This window comes from Morchella importuna, assembly GCF_003444635.1.
Source record: "Morchella importuna strain M04M26 chromosome Unknown Morimp01GS011, whole genome shotgun sequence".
NCBI classification, from domain to species: Eukaryota; Fungi; Ascomycota; class Pezizomycetes; order Pezizales; family Morchellaceae; genus Morchella; species Morchella importuna.
The window spans coordinates 704,215-721,407 of record NW_025763408.1 but is presented as its reverse complement, the minus strand read 5'-3'; the positions used below and the strand labels follow the sequence as shown (position 1 = coordinate 721,407).

At 48.7% G+C, this 17,193-nt stretch overlaps 3 protein-coding genes across 3 annotated transcripts; all 3 read left to right on the top strand.

Moving 5' to 3' along the window:
* Positions 1-4,944: 4,944 nt before the first annotated feature.
* LAJ45_04598 (uncharacterized protein) lies at positions 4,945-6,098 on the top strand (the record flags this gene model as incomplete). The annotated part of the gene is made up of 5 exons (XM_046114178.1): positions 4,945-5,160; positions 5,245-5,283; positions 5,339-5,688; positions 5,759-6,003; positions 6,082-6,098. 5 exons carry the CDS (start codon positions 4,945-4,947, stop codon positions 6,096-6,098), a joined length of 867 nt encoding a protein of 288 aa, XP_045972700.1.
* Positions 6,099-11,558: 5,460 nt separating this feature from the next.
* Positions 11,559-13,545, top strand: LAJ45_04597 (uncharacterized protein; the record flags this gene model as incomplete). The annotated part of the gene is made up of 2 exons (XM_046114177.1): positions 11,559-11,628; positions 11,876-13,545. The coding sequence occupies 2 exons, from the start codon at positions 11,559-11,561 to the stop codon at positions 13,543-13,545; spliced, it is 1,740 nt and encodes a 579-aa protein (XP_045972699.1).
* Positions 13,546-16,212: 2,667 nt separating this feature from the next.
* LAJ45_04596 (uncharacterized protein) lies at positions 16,213-16,771 on the top strand (the record flags this gene model as incomplete). The annotated part of the gene is made up of 2 exons (XM_046114176.1): positions 16,213-16,232; positions 16,363-16,771. The coding sequence occupies 2 exons, from the start codon at positions 16,213-16,215 to the stop codon at positions 16,769-16,771; spliced, it is 429 nt and encodes a 142-aa protein (XP_045972698.1).
* Positions 16,772-17,193: the final 422 nt, after the last annotated feature.

Sequence of the window (17,193 nt, the reverse complement as noted above, 5' to 3'; positions counted from 1 at the left end):
CCTGTATTGCAAGGACGGTTTGAGAAGTGCTTTTCGGGAGAGTGAGGGTGGCGTTGCCATCACAATTGCTCACTCGGTTGTCTTGGCACTAGTCTAGTGACAGGGGTCTGGCTGCAATTTCTGGTAGACGTCGAAAAGCCTGCTATCGAGTAGAAAGACCTAGAGGAGAGAGGATAGACCAAGTTGCGACTCCTCTGACAAATTCATAATCCGAACAAACGCGTTAGACAGCAAAGTACGAGAGACCTGACGAAACGTACTCCAGCTACACCGGAAAGCAGAGTATTTGAAGGCGCAAAAATGGCACCAGGTCCCGTCAGGACTATCTAAAACTCACTGGTGAATGCTTTTTCTGTTATGATTAGCAGTATTCCTATCACAGCGTACTAGCCTTAAGGGATGTACATATAAAACACAAAGTTTACACTTGCGGTATTGGTGATAAGTATCTTAGCTATGCGTAGATAGAGCACCACGACGCTAACCGATCCGTTTACCGCTGTCAGGCCCCCGGTAACACCCTGCACCTAATAGAGATAGAGTGTAGGACAGCGCGGCGCGAAGCCGACAGAGACTTAACGTGGAAATTCCCATCCTCTTCGGTAGAAGAGGAGAGGGCAGGGGACAGCAGGCGGGTGGGAAGACCTAAGGCGAAATAGATCCTCCTTCTCTCGAGATCGAAGGAGGGAGGGCCAGAAGCGGAAAAAAATATTAAAAAGAGTCCCTGCTCTCTCCCCCTTGGGGAGGGGGGGGGGCCGGGTATCCCATAATCCGGTGCTTAGATGCTGTCTATTTGACAGAATATTATAGTTACTAAAAGAGGAAGGGTGGCAGCCGAATATGTGTGTGATCCAGACACAAGCCACAGCTGAAATACGCCGCCCGAATCAATAGGCAGCTGTAACGGACTATGGGATAAACGAACTACTTCTCTCTCTTCCCATCGAGGGGGGAAGATTGATCAGGGAGGGCTATAAACGGTGGGCTTCCTCTTTGAAGAGAGGGCCTCAGGGAGAACTAAGAGCTCTTCCCATCAGGGGAAGAGGGCGAGGGCACACCGGGAACCGATCCGAGGCCCTCCTCTGCTCCTATTGAGGGAGAGGGGGAACCGGGAGAGCGCCACTTCTTTCTCTTCTATCCAAGGAAGAGAGGGCGGGCACACGCCCGTGGGAGCGTTCTGCATTTAACCCCTCCATTTCTCGGGGAGAGAGAAGGAATTGACCCCGGCCTTTTGAAGCTCTAACTAGGGGCTTGAGTGCTAAGGATGCTAATGGAGTACCCCCTATCACTGGGAGGACCGGAGGCAGGTCAGCCAAAAGAGAGGATAGAGAAATCTTTGTGATTTGGGGAAAGTGTGGGAAGATGGGCAGGTTTATAAAGAGTGCATGGGTTTGGCCGCCGCGGGCTTGGCGGTGGTGGTTAGGTGAGCTTATGTTTTATATATTGGCGGTCGGTGTGAATGGGACGGCTTGGTGGTGTGTTTTTAGATGTAGATGAGATAAGCGTGTTCGAGAGATTGCGGAGATAAGGGGGGGAAAGGCATCTAAACCTCTTTCGCAATTGATTGTCCATTTCCTCGAGGTATATTACTTTGGGCGTGTCTAGCGTATCTGCGCATGATGCAAGCAGGATGCGTGTAGGTTTCTGTATATAGCACGGTAAAGGCAAACCTTTGGCCTGGATCTGCAGAAGAGAGGGTGTTCGTGCGTTGGGAAACTGAGAAGGGGCGAAGCGATAAAAAAGTAATACTAGCTATAGGAGGTGAAGAACCTGTAAATGTAGTCAATTAGAGAAGGATAGAGGGAGGTTTCAAAAACGTTCTTCGATGCGGATGGCAGAGATAGGCGGGAAGAATGGAACGTGTCCTCTTTTGCTGGAGAGACGGCGCGTGTCCCTGCAATATATGAGCTAATTGCCCACACTTTGCACCGGACAAATAAGCAGTTCCTTCTTTCGTATACACGGCTGGGAGAGAAGAAAGAGTGACAAAAATAAGATTTCCAGTGGGTTCTGCGTGGACTGATCTGTCGCTCAACTCTGGTCTCTTTCTCTACTATCAACCCCCAGAGACACTTCACCGTTGACACCTCCAGATACCGAAATAATCAGCGATCTATTTTGACATGAATCCAGCGAATAATCGGGTTAGCAGGTAAGTAGATCCAGATCTTGAAATCTCTTCCGGCGTCCATATAGACTCAGCTGCCATCAGATACTCCCGAACCGAATCCGGGCATCGCCAATCTTAGTTCCTTTAGCGTGTTTGTGTACTATTTCCTTGTATGTACCGTCCGGGGTATCATGGGAGTGCTTTTATCTCTCTGGTTGTTTCTTTAAATCTCGCCGGGACAGGTCCACACGACCGGGAGGCTGCTGGCTGATTAGTACTGCTGTAGCGGTTCTTGATGAATGAGGCGATATATTTACGAAGAGCTACAATATCACTGAGAGCTCTAGGCCGCAATGTAGGCGGAGCCGAAGAAGCGGTGCAAGAAAACAACGGCAAAGCTTCGGGGGCATATCTTGTGGCGGTGTTCGATGGCAGTGAGATTTGTGGTGCAGTGAGCGAGAGTTGCTGGTGAGCATTCCAGATTTTTTACGGTGCGGGAGACATCTTCTGTTCTTTTCACCCTTGGTTGGTCGACACAACCGAGTAACCCTAACCCGTAGAAAGATCATGAACGCTCACTCGTCCATCTTGGCATTTGTGCTAAGATACAACCCCATACACTTCGTAGTTGCAGGTTCAAAAACACTCTAAAAGCTTTGAAATGCGCTTACACACAAGTAAATGTCGCAAAAGTCTTCTAGATCTCGATAGGAAGTGAGTCTTCAACCCGCCATTTATGAGGGAGGCCGACTAGCTCCGGCTCTAACCTCCCAGGCGGGTGCAAGTAGACCAACATGAAGTGCAGCACCCGATAGCCCCGTGTACCCGATAACGTAAACAGCACCTGATAGCATCACTCGACCACCCATCACCGCTCTTCGCCTGTCCAGCTCCCATGAACAGGATCGCGAATTGCTGTGAAAATTCAAAATCACCCAGAGTTACAGAATTAAATACACTAAAGTCATTTTGAGATATCTTTCGAATATTTCTGACGATCATTACTAATAGATTGCGAGTATATACTTGATATGATCATAAAAAATTGTCAAAAACACCAAAAAAACTCTACGATATATGTATGGCTTCATAATTATTGCTTTGGTGCTCATAATGCCCTCCTGTGAGGTTCGGTTGCTTTCCCGGTGAAACACGTTACATGTGTCCACGAACCAGCAATATATATCATTCGGTCCTGTCGACATAGATAGACCAGCTTGGCGAAGGTTTTCGACAGCACCATCTTCTCTAAGCGAGGGACAGAATTATTTGTGAATTATCGGACCGAAATTCGAGAGACAGCTCACACTAGGGGCAAAGGTGAATTTCCATTATTTTTTGAGTTATGATTAATACCACTCTAAGCAGTTCAAAGCAAATCAAACGGACCCTGAATCAGTATGGATGATCAAAATCAATCTAAAATAGAGTTATATCTAGGGTAGGTACGAACCTGTAGTAGGCATATAGATGTTCCCGGGTTTTGACGAATTTGGGATTAAGGCCGTGGGGATTCGACGATTCCGTAGGTGTACATACTGACCACTACCATAGAAGATATACCTGTCTGTAAGCAAAACCCCTACATAAGTAGAGAGAGCGCTCATATATAACATAGCCACTCTGAATCTACGTAGTCTAGTGGGTAATTCAAAGGGTAAACTTAGTTGTATTTATTACGTTGCGGACCGCTCGATCCTGCCACCTAAAGATCAAGGTCGAGAGGCGATCATGTATATGCGGAGAATAAGCCATTCTAAGTCACTCTTCCATCCGCCGAGCCGCTCGGGAATGGTTCTGTGTATGCAGGAGAAAGTGTCCTAGGTGTATGATTGGAGAAATAAGTGAAAATGGTGCTTTTTATAAAAACTCGGCTTCAGAAGCCACCATCGGATGTTATTCATGGATGGAGTCTAATTAAAGATGAAGCTCTCCAATATTGGCTTCCAAGCTATATAATGATTGCCTACAAGTAAGAACACCAAGATTTACTTAAACTCCGGACCCTCATGCACACGCGCCAAGACCTTCGGTCGTTGTGTAGCTGGGGATTGTTTACTCTTGGTTCAAGTCATTGGCGTTTTTAAAATCTATTTATTGTCCGGCTGCTCTGTAGCTATAACAATATTGTTATAGCCTAGTAGCTTGTGGGGATTTCGATGTGACCGATAATTTCTCCATCAAAACCGGGACCCAGAGTGTATTGAGTGTGACAGCTTGGAGATCTAAAGATGTATATGTACTCGCTCTCCTCAATAAGAATCTGAAAATGCAAGTGACAAAGACAGGGGTAGTTTATATGGAGAACTGTAGTGACCCTATACATATTATCCTTGTTATCGGCATCTGTATTTTCAGGTTGATCTTATGGATGAGAGCGAGTGTATATGGCTTTAAGATTGACGCAGGGTTAGGGCTCTGATTTCATAGCCTAACGAAAAACGAATTATTTTTTCCGATATGCAAAGGCCGCAATTCCCTGTCTGAAAAGACATACATACTATCGCCACAGATGATATTTTTGTCCAAGAGACAGCTATATCGGCCTGATCCCTTCAGAGACCGAGTTCGTTTCGCGGAACTGCGTTTATCTGAGTTCGAGAATTAAATAAAGATTAGCGTGATGCACCGTCTAAGCTGATCCGGCGGTAATCGCCCTCGCATATGCACCCCGAGAGGTAAGTGACCATGCGCCGATCATCATTTCTACCCCGCACTTAACAAACACAATTAATGAAAACAAGCACCCCAGTCTCAAGCCCGCGAGCGTATTACTTACTAGCTAAGTAAAGACAGAGCTCTACAAATTCAACCCCCAAACAGCCACTTCAAAGATGCAGGCAATGCTTTCCCGCTCCCCGTTGGCTGCCTACAGCTTCTCCAACGATGAGGGCACAAACATTCGCGTCTGTTACCAGGACGATCATGGCAACATCGGCCAGATCTCCTACGACGACCGCCAGGGATGGCATCCAGGCACTCATGGCGTCGTCGGGCGTGCGGACCTCAATACTGGTCTCGCCGCTATAGCCTACGACAGTGGGAAGAATGTATTTATACATATATATCCCAGATATCGATCCTCGCTCAGGGACATAGTCACAGGCAGCTAATCGTTCCGTCTCCCCCTCCAGGATCGTGTGTACTACATCAGGGGGGGTAAACTTGTAGAGGTATCTACACTCTACCATTTCCCTAGCACTGATTCTAACCCTTGGTTTCATTCAGCGTTGCCATGATAAAGACAAACGTGGCTGGTACAACGGCGGGCTGACCGGCCTGTTCCCTGTCGCCCATTACACCCAGCTAGCTGCAGCGGGCGAGAGCTTTAGCACACTACGAGTTTACTACCAAGACCGCGAGAACTTTGTTCGCCAAGCCCATTGGACCCCCCCGTGGATACAGAAAGATTTACTGCATAGCTATTGTATGCAGCCCATCACTGGAACTAGCATCGCGCTTTCATGTCTTTATCAGAAAGTACAGCGGACCCCCGCTGGAGCGATCTTCCAGCTGCATAATTCACAGCTGAGAGAGCAGCTGCCAACCGAAGCTGGCAATCATGAAAAGAAAGGCATGTATTTAGCAACTACCCCATGTGCATAGGCGCGCACACACAAGCTATGCTGATGGATAAATATTAGGCAGTTTCGAATCACAGCTTCTATATAACCCGGGTGCATCTATTGCATGTGTCGCCTACGGAGATGATAACCGAAAGGTCTATACAGTAGACCGGGACAACAAGCTATGCGTGACGGATTCTATTACCGGCACTAATGACTGGGGAGAGACGAAGCAGCTGACTACGGTCATCCCACAGTCCAGTGTAGCGGCGGTGATGATCTCTGCAAACCTGCCGCAGGTCAGGATCTACACCCAGGTGGCTCCAGGTCAGATTTCGGAGTGGGGTACAGATGATGGAAAGAACTATTCGCTGATGAGAGCACAACTTCCTGGCATCAACACAGTGGGATACAGGTGGTAGAATGAACATAGGCTTCATGGATATGCGAGCGCGACCGCCGGCGACATCTTTATAGATCCAGGGCTATGTATGAGAATGTAGCAATTATAAATATTGTTTGCAATTTTATTCTCTATGATGGTTCAAAGAATGGAGTAGTGATGGCCACGAGACGAGACGTCTCGGGCTCTTGTCTCGATACTTGCCTACAAGACCTGGCAATACGGCTATCATAGAAGCACAAACATCTCTAGACGAGACTGAGGTTGCACGTTGGGCTAGAGTTATAATGCAAGACTTTGTGACTACTCATTTCGTCCCTACAGACCCAATATTAGGCAATCTATAGTCTAAAATCTTGAAATTTATGGGTCACGTGATTATATATGTTCTGTCTAAGTTTAAGAATTCTCATTAAATACGAGATCACAATCATCTCGTGATACTCTCGAGACCTACAATTACTCACCAACAGGATACGAGACAAAGTCAATATAGTCTCGTATTATCTCGTAGCCATCACTAGAAAAAAAACTTTGATTTATAGTAATCGCCGCAAAGCGAACAAAGATCGCTCGAATGACCTCGGTTGCTATCACACCTAAAATCAGTAGTTGCTCTCGTACTCATCTCCGCAACTAGACCGCCATGTAGTCTCCACTAGTATCGATCATGAGGGGCCTCAAGAAATACGGAGGTATAAACTCTATCATGGAATATAACCAAGGCTCAAATGTATACGCGGTCTGCATAATCCGAGTGACAATCCATGAAGCTTATTGGTCGACAGAGCTAGACATCGATCCTATATATCCTTCAGAACAGCACATACGACTAGCAACAACGGATGTATTCTAATTGGGCTCCAATCTGACGATTTAAACCAAGCTAAGTGCCGCTCGCTTGATCAACTTTAGGATTTCGAACAATTAATAGTAACCCTAACCCTGATTTCTCTCCTTAGTGATTCATGTAGTCGTGCTTATTGGACTCGAGTATTTATTAGACCATTGAAAGCGACAGAAGATGCAATTAGATGTGAAATTGGCATGGTGATTACTGGCCAACACTTACCCTAGGTTTTCCGGCTTCGGGGTCGCGTCGAGGTTCATGGGGGATGAGGATGTGTTGTGTATGTGATTCATGAGTAAGATGATTTTTTTCCGAGAATTGGAGAAGTAAAGCAAGCTGTGGGGCCTATCTCTATATTAGTATCTCTATTCCGCGCGAGTTTCCTATTGTATTTATAATCAATTGGTGGGCTTTTCATCACACTGTACTCATGGCCGCCTGCGCCAAGACGTGTGAGGTCTTGGCATAATCATGAAGCATCACTCGGTCACATGGTTACGGCGCTAGACCAATTCCATGCACTTACTTTCTAGCTCGGTGACATAAATCAGTAGTAATACAATGTATTGATGTTTTAGAAACACCACTCGTTAGATCACGAGTCTCTAGTAGAAATCAAAGCACTAAAGTGAACATTAGATTCGTCTGAATCTAGCCCTAATGTTCTCCTAGGGTTAGGGTTGAATAGGATATTTATACTGCCGTGGGATTTAAGATCAAAGCCTTGTAACACTTGAGGATGCCCCGAAATAGACTTTTATTATCAAAAAATAGTTGTTTCTCTCTTTAATTGAACACTTCATGTCATAGATCATGGCTTCCGGCGATTATGAATGCAGACTGAGAAGAGCCTTTGAAGAGTTCAATCACGTCACATACCCAATTCCTAAGTATAATTTCTCAGCTCTCCAAAACATACTGAACTATGTTAATAGGCCGAGAGGACCATGGGTAGCTTGATGGTGCCCACTCTTGTAACGCTTAGATCTTGTAATCCGGATTTCGGGTTTCCGAGTGATAAATCATGCTCCAGGCCTGCGGGCGGGGGTCCACAATAGACCAACCCTAGTCCCATAGATTCCATATTTAGTATTCAAAATCTTCTTCTCCCGTCCCCCGTTTGGTAAAGAAAAGCCGCACTCGAGCGGTACGGTTGTGGCGTGTGGTATAGCGTTGCAATGCCCTCTTCTAGATCTAACAGCCATGATAAACAAGCAACCTAGATCTAGAGTAGATGTACTAACGTTGTGTATTTAGGCGCTGGCAATACGTGCAGAAAAGCCGAAAGAGCATCGAAGTCAAGGGTCGTAAAGCTAAGTAAACCCCATTCTTGAATAATAAAGCCGGAGACGATATTGTCTATTTATAGCTCAAGACTTCCCTGCGCCACACTATTTCCCCATGATATCTAGTTACGGTTAGGATCTTTAGTACTACCTCTACTACGAGCGGAAATGCATCAGGAAATGCATCAAATTTTTGGTAGGGAAATGCATCGGGAAATGCATCAAATTTTGTATGGTGGAAATGATTAAATCGTGTGGTGGAAATATTAAATTTAAAGCCAGTGCGGTAGAATTAATAATTGATTAATCGTGTGGCAGAAATAATTAAAGCCAGTGTGGTAGAAATAATTCAATTACATGTAATCCAGTGCCACTATGCACCGGGGGAAAAGGGATGGAAATTGGTTTTAAGTGCAATGGCATGCTTTTACATCTAATTTACATTCAATCTACATCCATTAATTATTCCATTTCCTCAATCGAATTTTGTCAAAAAAAAACCGAAAAATATATGGATGTCTATCTATATCATTACCTAGATAAGGGTTGAACCTCCTACCTTAGGCTGAGATAGCTAGGACTATATCAACTATACTAGCTGAATTGATGTAGATGACCGTTTTGGAACATCTATAGGCCCAGGAATATATGTGGTAATTTTTCAAAAAATATTAAAGGGACCGAAAAGGGAGGATAAAGGGATAGTAAAGGGAAAAGGAATTTTGGAGGGAAAAGGAATTTTGGAGGGGAAAGGCACAGTAAATGGACAGTAAATGGACAGTAAATGGACACAAATAGGGCATAAATGGGAGCCAGGGATCGACAATGGGAAAATGCACAGGAAAAGGCATGTCAATGGAATCGGCAGCGGGAAAAGGCACAGTAAATGGGATGTAAAAGGACAAAGGTATACATTTCCAACAGACGTACCCCTGTAAGCACATTTCCATATGCCTTTTCCCAAACTTTTGTGTGGGAAATGTGCTAATTGGTGCATTTCCACTCGTAGTAGAGTACAATTTTATCCCTGGTTGCTCGGATAAGCTTCATTAATTCAGTAGCCGTTATCTAGCTTGGTGGATGACATTTCTAGAGTACCTGCACTCGAGGTGCGTTCATGCGGGGTTTGATCTAATATATCCTCATAGTATTTGGGGGTGACAACTTCTCGCATTTCGCATAGTAACTAGCAGGAATTACACAAAAGACTAATCCTTAAAGTCAGCAATCGTTAATATCTTCTCTATATCTTTTGAGGTCGTGGAGTTATAGTCGTTTCATGACCCACCCTTGTACAAAATCAGGAGAACCTTTGTCACAATAATCATACATGTAGAGTAGAGGGGCAGGTCCCGTCGCATACTATACGGATCACCCTAAGAGGAGGATTCAAACCTAGATGGGCCTAGAAAACGACCATGCCAACATCGAGCTCCTAGATGTAACCCTAAGTACCTTGAATAATCATGCACGTTACTTCTCGTCTGGTCAATGACGATTTCGTTGTCGGATCCCAATAATTGATTAATAAGAGTCGGGATATGATTGCCTTCTTTTTTTTGTTAGAGTTGACGGGGGGACACACGGGTATCTACTCTTCGGGCCGGTTTCAGGCATACAGTTGAATAGGGAGGCGCCCAACGTCACTCTTCCGATCACTCGGAAAGGCGAGCTTGAGGTGACTTCTAGCGCACAGGAATAAATCCGCAAATATTAAATGTATCAACTTCCACGCGTTAACAATTGTATGCGTAATTGTGAACGCATCAGGCAATGTATCGGGGATAGGTTAGGGCTACATCCACAATATACTTGTATCGTTAACTCCGAGCTGGACACTTCCCAATTCCCCCAATTAAATTTCACATACATGCCACGGTCCATCGATTGATCTATCATGAATTACCCCCCGCGCTGGAATCACAATACCACGATCATACCATACTCCGGTCAAGTACTCTTCGCGTGCACTGCCGGGCCTACATATACTCGGCAAGGCCGAATAAACAGTACCACCCTAGCTACCTACCAAAACCACCCCCATGCCCCACTCCTGCGAGCCATGATAAAACCTGTCATGTAGTTAAAGCCAATTACAAGCCAAACCTCCAACTACTATACTCCTACTCCGCGACAAACTGCAGCTGAAGACCTCCATTCGGCAGCATTCCTGGATCCGGCCTGAGCCAATTGGAATTTAAACACCTCGCTCGGCTAGTGCTACCTAGCTCCGCTTGGATAGTAAGCACTACTTGTATGTACCAACTGGGCGCGAAGTGATGAATGCTATTGTACATGTATGTATGTACATCCCATGAAATGGAAGGAATGCTGGCATTTGCGCGTGGGGGGCGGGAAGGTAGTCTAGTACTATTTGCGGCATCGCGGAGAGGACAGTTTTGAAATATACAGGTAGAGGTCTGTATTCCGCCTCTCTCTAGAGTACAGTAAGTACATACAGTCTCGGTGACAAGATTGAGCGCACCGCCACTCACTCACCAGCCACACTCTATTCTTAAGTCTTAACCCTGCCAGCGGAGGGCTTGGCGGGGAGGCAATGATCCAAGAGTGGGATTTTGGCGTGGTTCGATATGGGTTTGGCTTTCTCCTTCGCAACAACTGAACGCGACATTGAGGGTTTGAGATAATTGATTAATTCAACGAGAAATACTCTACAGCAATCTGGAGTGAATCGCGTGGTATGTACTAGTACTCGTAATTGCCGATTAGTCACTGCACTCTCTACATGATCGATCGCTGTGTCCACTAATTCTATGGAGGATAGTGAAGCCTAAAATACATTCCAACAGCATCCCACAGAAGCACCTTCTCCATCGTGAGGCTGGAAATAACCCTACCCGGGGCAGTGCCACTCCCCCGGCCCAATCCCTCTCCTCTCCCGATCTTGCACTCCCGTGGATCTAGGACATATGCAAGATGCCCCCAATCCCAGCTCCAGGACTGAGACACCCAGTAACGGCCCCAGCCAGTCTGGACATTGGATCTAGCTCCTTACATTTAGCAGATATATGCTCTTGCCAGGATACCTCTGAGCCCCAGACAAGAACATTCCACTCCCGGCACAGTAAGCTTGGGTATGCATACTAGCTGCTGCTGCTGCTGCTGCTGGAGGGAAGCCATGCTGCCCGTTGCTGGCTGCTGGCTGAGCCGTAGGGCTGGAGGCTATTTTGACATTGATCCGATTAAGCCCACTCATGACATCTCGAGATATGTATCGAATCTTTAGACGCGATAAATACATGCTCTGTGCCCGCCCTTTGAACGGCCACCTCTCACCATCCATCCACAGCAGTATACACACAGCAAAGCACAGCACTGTACAATGCAACTCCTTCCTCTCCTCTTCACGGCGGCGCTCGCAGGAGCATCAGCTGTGCCGAAATGGGACTTTGGTAGTCCCATCACTGCGTAGTCGGACGTCTACACCGCGCCCCTCGAGAACTTTTCAAACATCACCGCGCTCAACATCACCCTTCCCCTGGACCACAACGGCTCGACGACCGACACGTTCGAGAACCGGTACTGGGTCGATGACCGATTCTGGAGGCCTGGCGGGCCGATCATGTGTATTTCTTTCCCCTCCTCCCTCCCCCGATATATATATATAGAACATTTCATACTGACTGACCTCGGATCTAGTCTTCGACGTCGGCGAAACCGATGCCTCCGGAACCGTCGCCAGCATCGGCCTCTCGCACCAGCCCGCCCACGCCCGCGTCAACAACGCCCCCATGATCGTCTGGGAGCACCGCTTCTACGGCAAGTCGTATCCCTCGACACTCCCCGCCACCATCAGCCCCGACGACATTGCCGGCTACCTCAGCTTCCTCACCGTCGAGCAGGCGCTCGAGGACGCTGCCGTCTTTGCGCGCACCTTCAAGTGGAAGAACGCAGTCACCTCGCCCGGCCAGGTGCCCTGGATCTTTGTCGGCGGCAGCTACCCCGGCGCCCGCGCGGCCTGGGCGCGAAAGCGTAACCCTGAGATCTGGTATGCGTCGCTGGCCAGCAGTGCGGTTGTCGAGTCGGCGTCGCAGAATCCGTGGTACTTTGAGCTGCAGCTGAAGGCGATGCGCGAGAACGGCTTCAAGCCGTGTGCGGACGACCTGGTGGCCATGGCCAAGTGGATCGATGACACCGACGACGAGTCAAAGATCATGGACTGGCTGAAGGTGTTCAACGGCACGAGCGAGGCCGTGGCGAAGGCGCTGAACCTCGACGTTCTGGAGGCCGCGGGGACGGAGAATGAGCCATTCCTGCTGGGGGAGAAGGTCACGTATGTGACCCGCGCGATGCTCGCCGAGTACCAGAGCGTGGGCTTCCAGAAGTCGCCCTACACCCGCAACGATTTCCAGTACTTTTGCGGGCTCATGGGCGAGGCCAGCAACAACTCGACTGGGGGCGTCTTTGGCACCCTCACCGCCGAGAACGCGGTCACAACCTTCGCAAGGGCCGCCGGACAGACCGCCGACCGCATGCTGCGCCTGAGCGGCGGCAACAAGTCGAAGCGTGACATCGACAATCTCCTGGGCCCGCGCAGTCTTGACTACCTCCAGATTCTGCACAAGCGCGGAGGAGCAGAGAGCGGGAGACTGAGCGCACGCCAGCAGACCGACGAGGGGGACGAGTATCCGCCCTGTGCCGCAGACCCCGATACATGCCGGCAGGCTGTGCAAAAGTTGATCACCAGCTGGGCGTACCAGGTGTGCACCGACGTTGGCCTCCTGCTGACCGTGCCACCGACGGGCGACTCCATCTACCCGCGCAAGTACAACAGCTACGAGTACATGCGCGAGTACTGGTGCCTCAACAGCTTCAACATCACCGCCCCGCCCGGCCGCGACCTCGTCCGCAAATACGGCGGCTGGAACATGGCCAGCAGCAACACCCTATTTGTCGACGGTGAGTTCGACCCCTGGATCGGCGCCTCCGTCAATAGTCCGGTCGCCGAGGCCAAGGGCCGCCCGAGGACTGAGGTCGTCCCCGCAGCCGGACAGGTTATGACCGACACGGTCTTTGGAATGGTCGTCGAGGGTGGTGCACATTGCCCCGATCTCGGTCGTGGCTGGAATGCGAGCGGTCGTCCGGCGTTTGAGTTGTGGAATAAGGCTCTGGCTACGTGGTTGCCCAAGTTTGAGAACCACACTGTGAGCAACACGACGGCGGGCACGGGTCCGGAGGTAAGTAGGAGCGGCAGCGGGTCTTTGGGTTCCGGGTCGGGGTCGGGCAACGATGAGAACGGCGCTGCTGGAAGGGCGGCGGGAGTGGTGTTTGCGGCGGTGATGGCGGTGGCGGTGATGGTTGTGGTTTAGATATGGGATATGTGGGATGATGTGTGCTTAGATATCATGTAGTGTGATGTGCGCGTTGGATATGTCTCTATCACGGCTGTATTGCATTATCGGTTGGGGTTCATGGACGGGTTTGGCGACGGCGTTTGTCTTTACTTGGAGGGCTTCCTTTCTTTTATTATATATACCATAAATAGAGATTTCGATACTCGAATGACTAGTCCACTGTGAATACATTGTTCTCGATATCGGCGTTCCTAATGGAGATGAATTAGGACCTGCTAGTCGCAAAGATCATCAGACAAGTCAGTGATCGGGCAGGGGGAACAGACAGCCAACATACCCAGATGACAGAAACTCAGATCAACAGTTCCCCAATATGTGTCAAACTTCGATGTCTGTCGATAGCGTATCACTTATGCCCGTCCCAGTGGTCATATCAGTCGTAACTCTCCCTGGTAGAGAAGCCTGCCAGACCGGGGGTGCTTCTCTGGAAACCTATGTATATATTAGTAACGTAAACAGCGGAGGGCAGCCTTGTTTAAACTCCGGCGTGTGCACCTATCTCACGTCGTGTCGTGAGTAAATTTAAAGACATACCGTATATCAACCTTAATTGGCGGTGGTATGTATGTGGGTGTTGTGGAGCAACCAATGTCTATCTCCCGTTCTGCACCTCGAGGAATTCTGCACATGCCAACAGCACAACACCCCGTCAACATCCCTGCTAGCCAGAACCACACACACCGAACGACGAGCTGAACACTCACCTACTTGGCAGGGACAGCATTGCTCTTCCTGGACGTTGCATTTAAGCCACAGAATGGAGGCTGCCAAGAGGTGTCTAGACTCTAGAGTAGATTCCTTCTCTGTCTGCTTGACACCACTCACTCGCCATCGGGTGCGTTATTGGAGAGCCTCACCCTGCGCTAGTACAAACTTTAGAATTCCGAGCGCTCAGAAATCTGTTGCGATACCTGCTTTTTCGTGGTGGTACCGGAATTGTGCCAATGGGGGGGAGCGCATATGGAAAAATGCCCAGACGAGTAGGTATGTGCGGGTCTTTGGCGTTGACGTAACTGTATTAGAGAATACTCACGGTGTTTCGGATGTTTGAGGACTGTTCGAGGTATGTAGAGTGTTGTGGTTGTTATGAGGGAGGCATTCTGTTCACGCCCACCATAGATCCCTTGGCTGCATGAGCCAGCACTCGGACGAGAGCAGTCTTGGCACGCGGTCTCGTTATTTAGCCACTCCCTCTCACACCTGTACCACCACGGTCGTAGCATTGGGGACATCTCCGCGCCAGTCGTTCCAGCGCAAGGGTTCTTCTTGACAGATAGCCTGGAATGCGTTCTCAAGGCAAGACTGGTATCGATCCTAGAGTTGACCCCCCGCTGCTCTACGTTATGTGCGTGTTATCGTGATGTCTGTAACAATGATAATACATAATTACATAATATTGGGTTTGTCAATGGTGGGCTTTAGAGTGACGGAAACATTTCAGAAGGGGGGGTTTGTCGAATACGGGGATAGTTGATTTCAAAGGGATATCTATCGAGAAGGCATGTATGTACGCCTGCTGTGTAAAATACCATACTCTTTAAGAATCAGAGAGCTGGAATTAAGCCTTTAACTAAAATACCGCCAAGGTGGTTGGGCCAACCATTCTGAGCAGGAATCGCAGCTCGTAACAGAAACGTTGCCATACTCCACCCAGCCAGCAGAGCCCACAAACTTCAAACCCTAGAATCCCCCACTCGCTTCACCAAACATAGCCACAAACCCTGTCAATAGCAGCAGTACCAATTCTCCCATGGCTGTACAGCGAGAGGTAGAAACAGGTGTCTAAAAACATGGTTTCTGTGGCTGGGCAAGCCAATAGGACCCCTCCCGCATTTCTACAATAATCTTACCGCAAGCCGTATAAAGATCTCCCACACATCCCACCGAAATATCACCCACCACAGCCTCCACAACTATCAACCCAACAAACCGCGCCACAAAAGACAGCGCGGAACGTAGCACAACACGAAGAAGAGGTGCGCAATTCGACTACAGTCAGCATTGATAACGGCAAAAGGGTTCTTCGCCGGCCGTAGAGATTGCAATATCAGTATGGCAGTAACGGAAACGGCGCCGCGGCTTGGATCTATGTATGTACATGTGGTACGGAATAAATGTGGCAGAGTACGACTTAATCCAGATGACTGGCAGGTTGCAGAAAACGCTGACTCGAGACTGAGCGTCCCGGAAGTTCGTCGGAACCGTGCACTGTGTTGGTAGATGATCCGGTTTTTCGTTGAACGGCCTATATACATGTACACTTGGAATGGGCCGTCTCTCAATCATCTTGGGCCCTCTCCGTATATGTGTATGTTCCTCCAAGCTTCCAAGGCACATTTTGGTTCCGAAATATCTTTTCCCGGTCAACCTTGGGCAAGATATCGCTGCGGCTGGACCGCCTTGGAGTCGCAATATATACATGTAGTTATGCTTAAATCCAACCATGTCTTACAATCCCCGAATTATAAAACCCCTCCGGCCTCCCCGTATACGTATCCCAACCCCAACCCCAGCTAGAGCACATCCAAATAAATCAGGACCCACAATATTCGCCCTCAATGCGCACCCCCGCCGTTTCCGTCCTTCCCACGGTATTCCTTCTATGCGCACTGGCCAGCGGCCATGTCCGGGGATCTGCCCAAGTGAATATATCTCATACCCCCCTTCCTCCACCAACTCCCACCCATCGAGAAAAAGCATAAAGCGGGAAAAGACCATCACCGGGAGCCCTAGCGGAAGTGACACCCACTAACCTATACACCACTGTTACAGACGCACACCCGCCACCGACTCCGCCGTTGCAGAGTTCAATACCCGCCAGCGGCGATGCAGCGCCGCCTCCGCCTCCAACCTCGTTAGTAGCGATGAGGGCTCCGAAACGCCGTCGTACTGCAAGGAAACGAACTACGGCGTAGATATGTCTGGTGCCTCGACTACTGCGAGTGTTGAGGGTGGTAGCTCGAGTTATATATATGACGATAATACTAGTAGTGATGGATCGTCGAGCTCGAGCTCTAGCTCGGTGGGTAGTGATAGGTCGGGGTCGGAGGGGAGTAGTAGTGGTGGTGGTAGCAGTAGCGATGGTGGGACTGCCGGCTTGGTGGGTGGGGCCGGGAGGGTGGGGGGTGGGGTGGCTTGGGTTGTTGGTGTTGCGGTGGTGATTGAGGCGAGATTCTTGTGAGGGATGGTGAGGAACTGGGTTTTTATGCCCTGGTTGAATGATATGGGATATGATGATGATATCTGGGAGTTTGTCCTTAGTCATGATGTTGTCAATATATATTATTTACACTTGGCGGGAGTGATGTTTGTATGCTTATGCGAGGGCCGGGGGTAAGGCTTAATTACACCTTCATAACCGCGATCACAAGTTCCAATATTACTGTTGTGAAAAGAGCTTGCACATTAAAGGCCTAAAGTAGGTGGAATGAAGCACCCACAAGGGGTGCAGAGATTCACGATCAAGTTCGAAATGCTGGATTGGGAAAGTCGGACACCTCTGGAACTCCACTGCTCTGAGGACCACCACGAAAAGAGTTTCTGCCAATAGAGGTGCAGTTTTAAATTTTGATACACCTTTGGCCAGACTGGGAACTTTCTTTT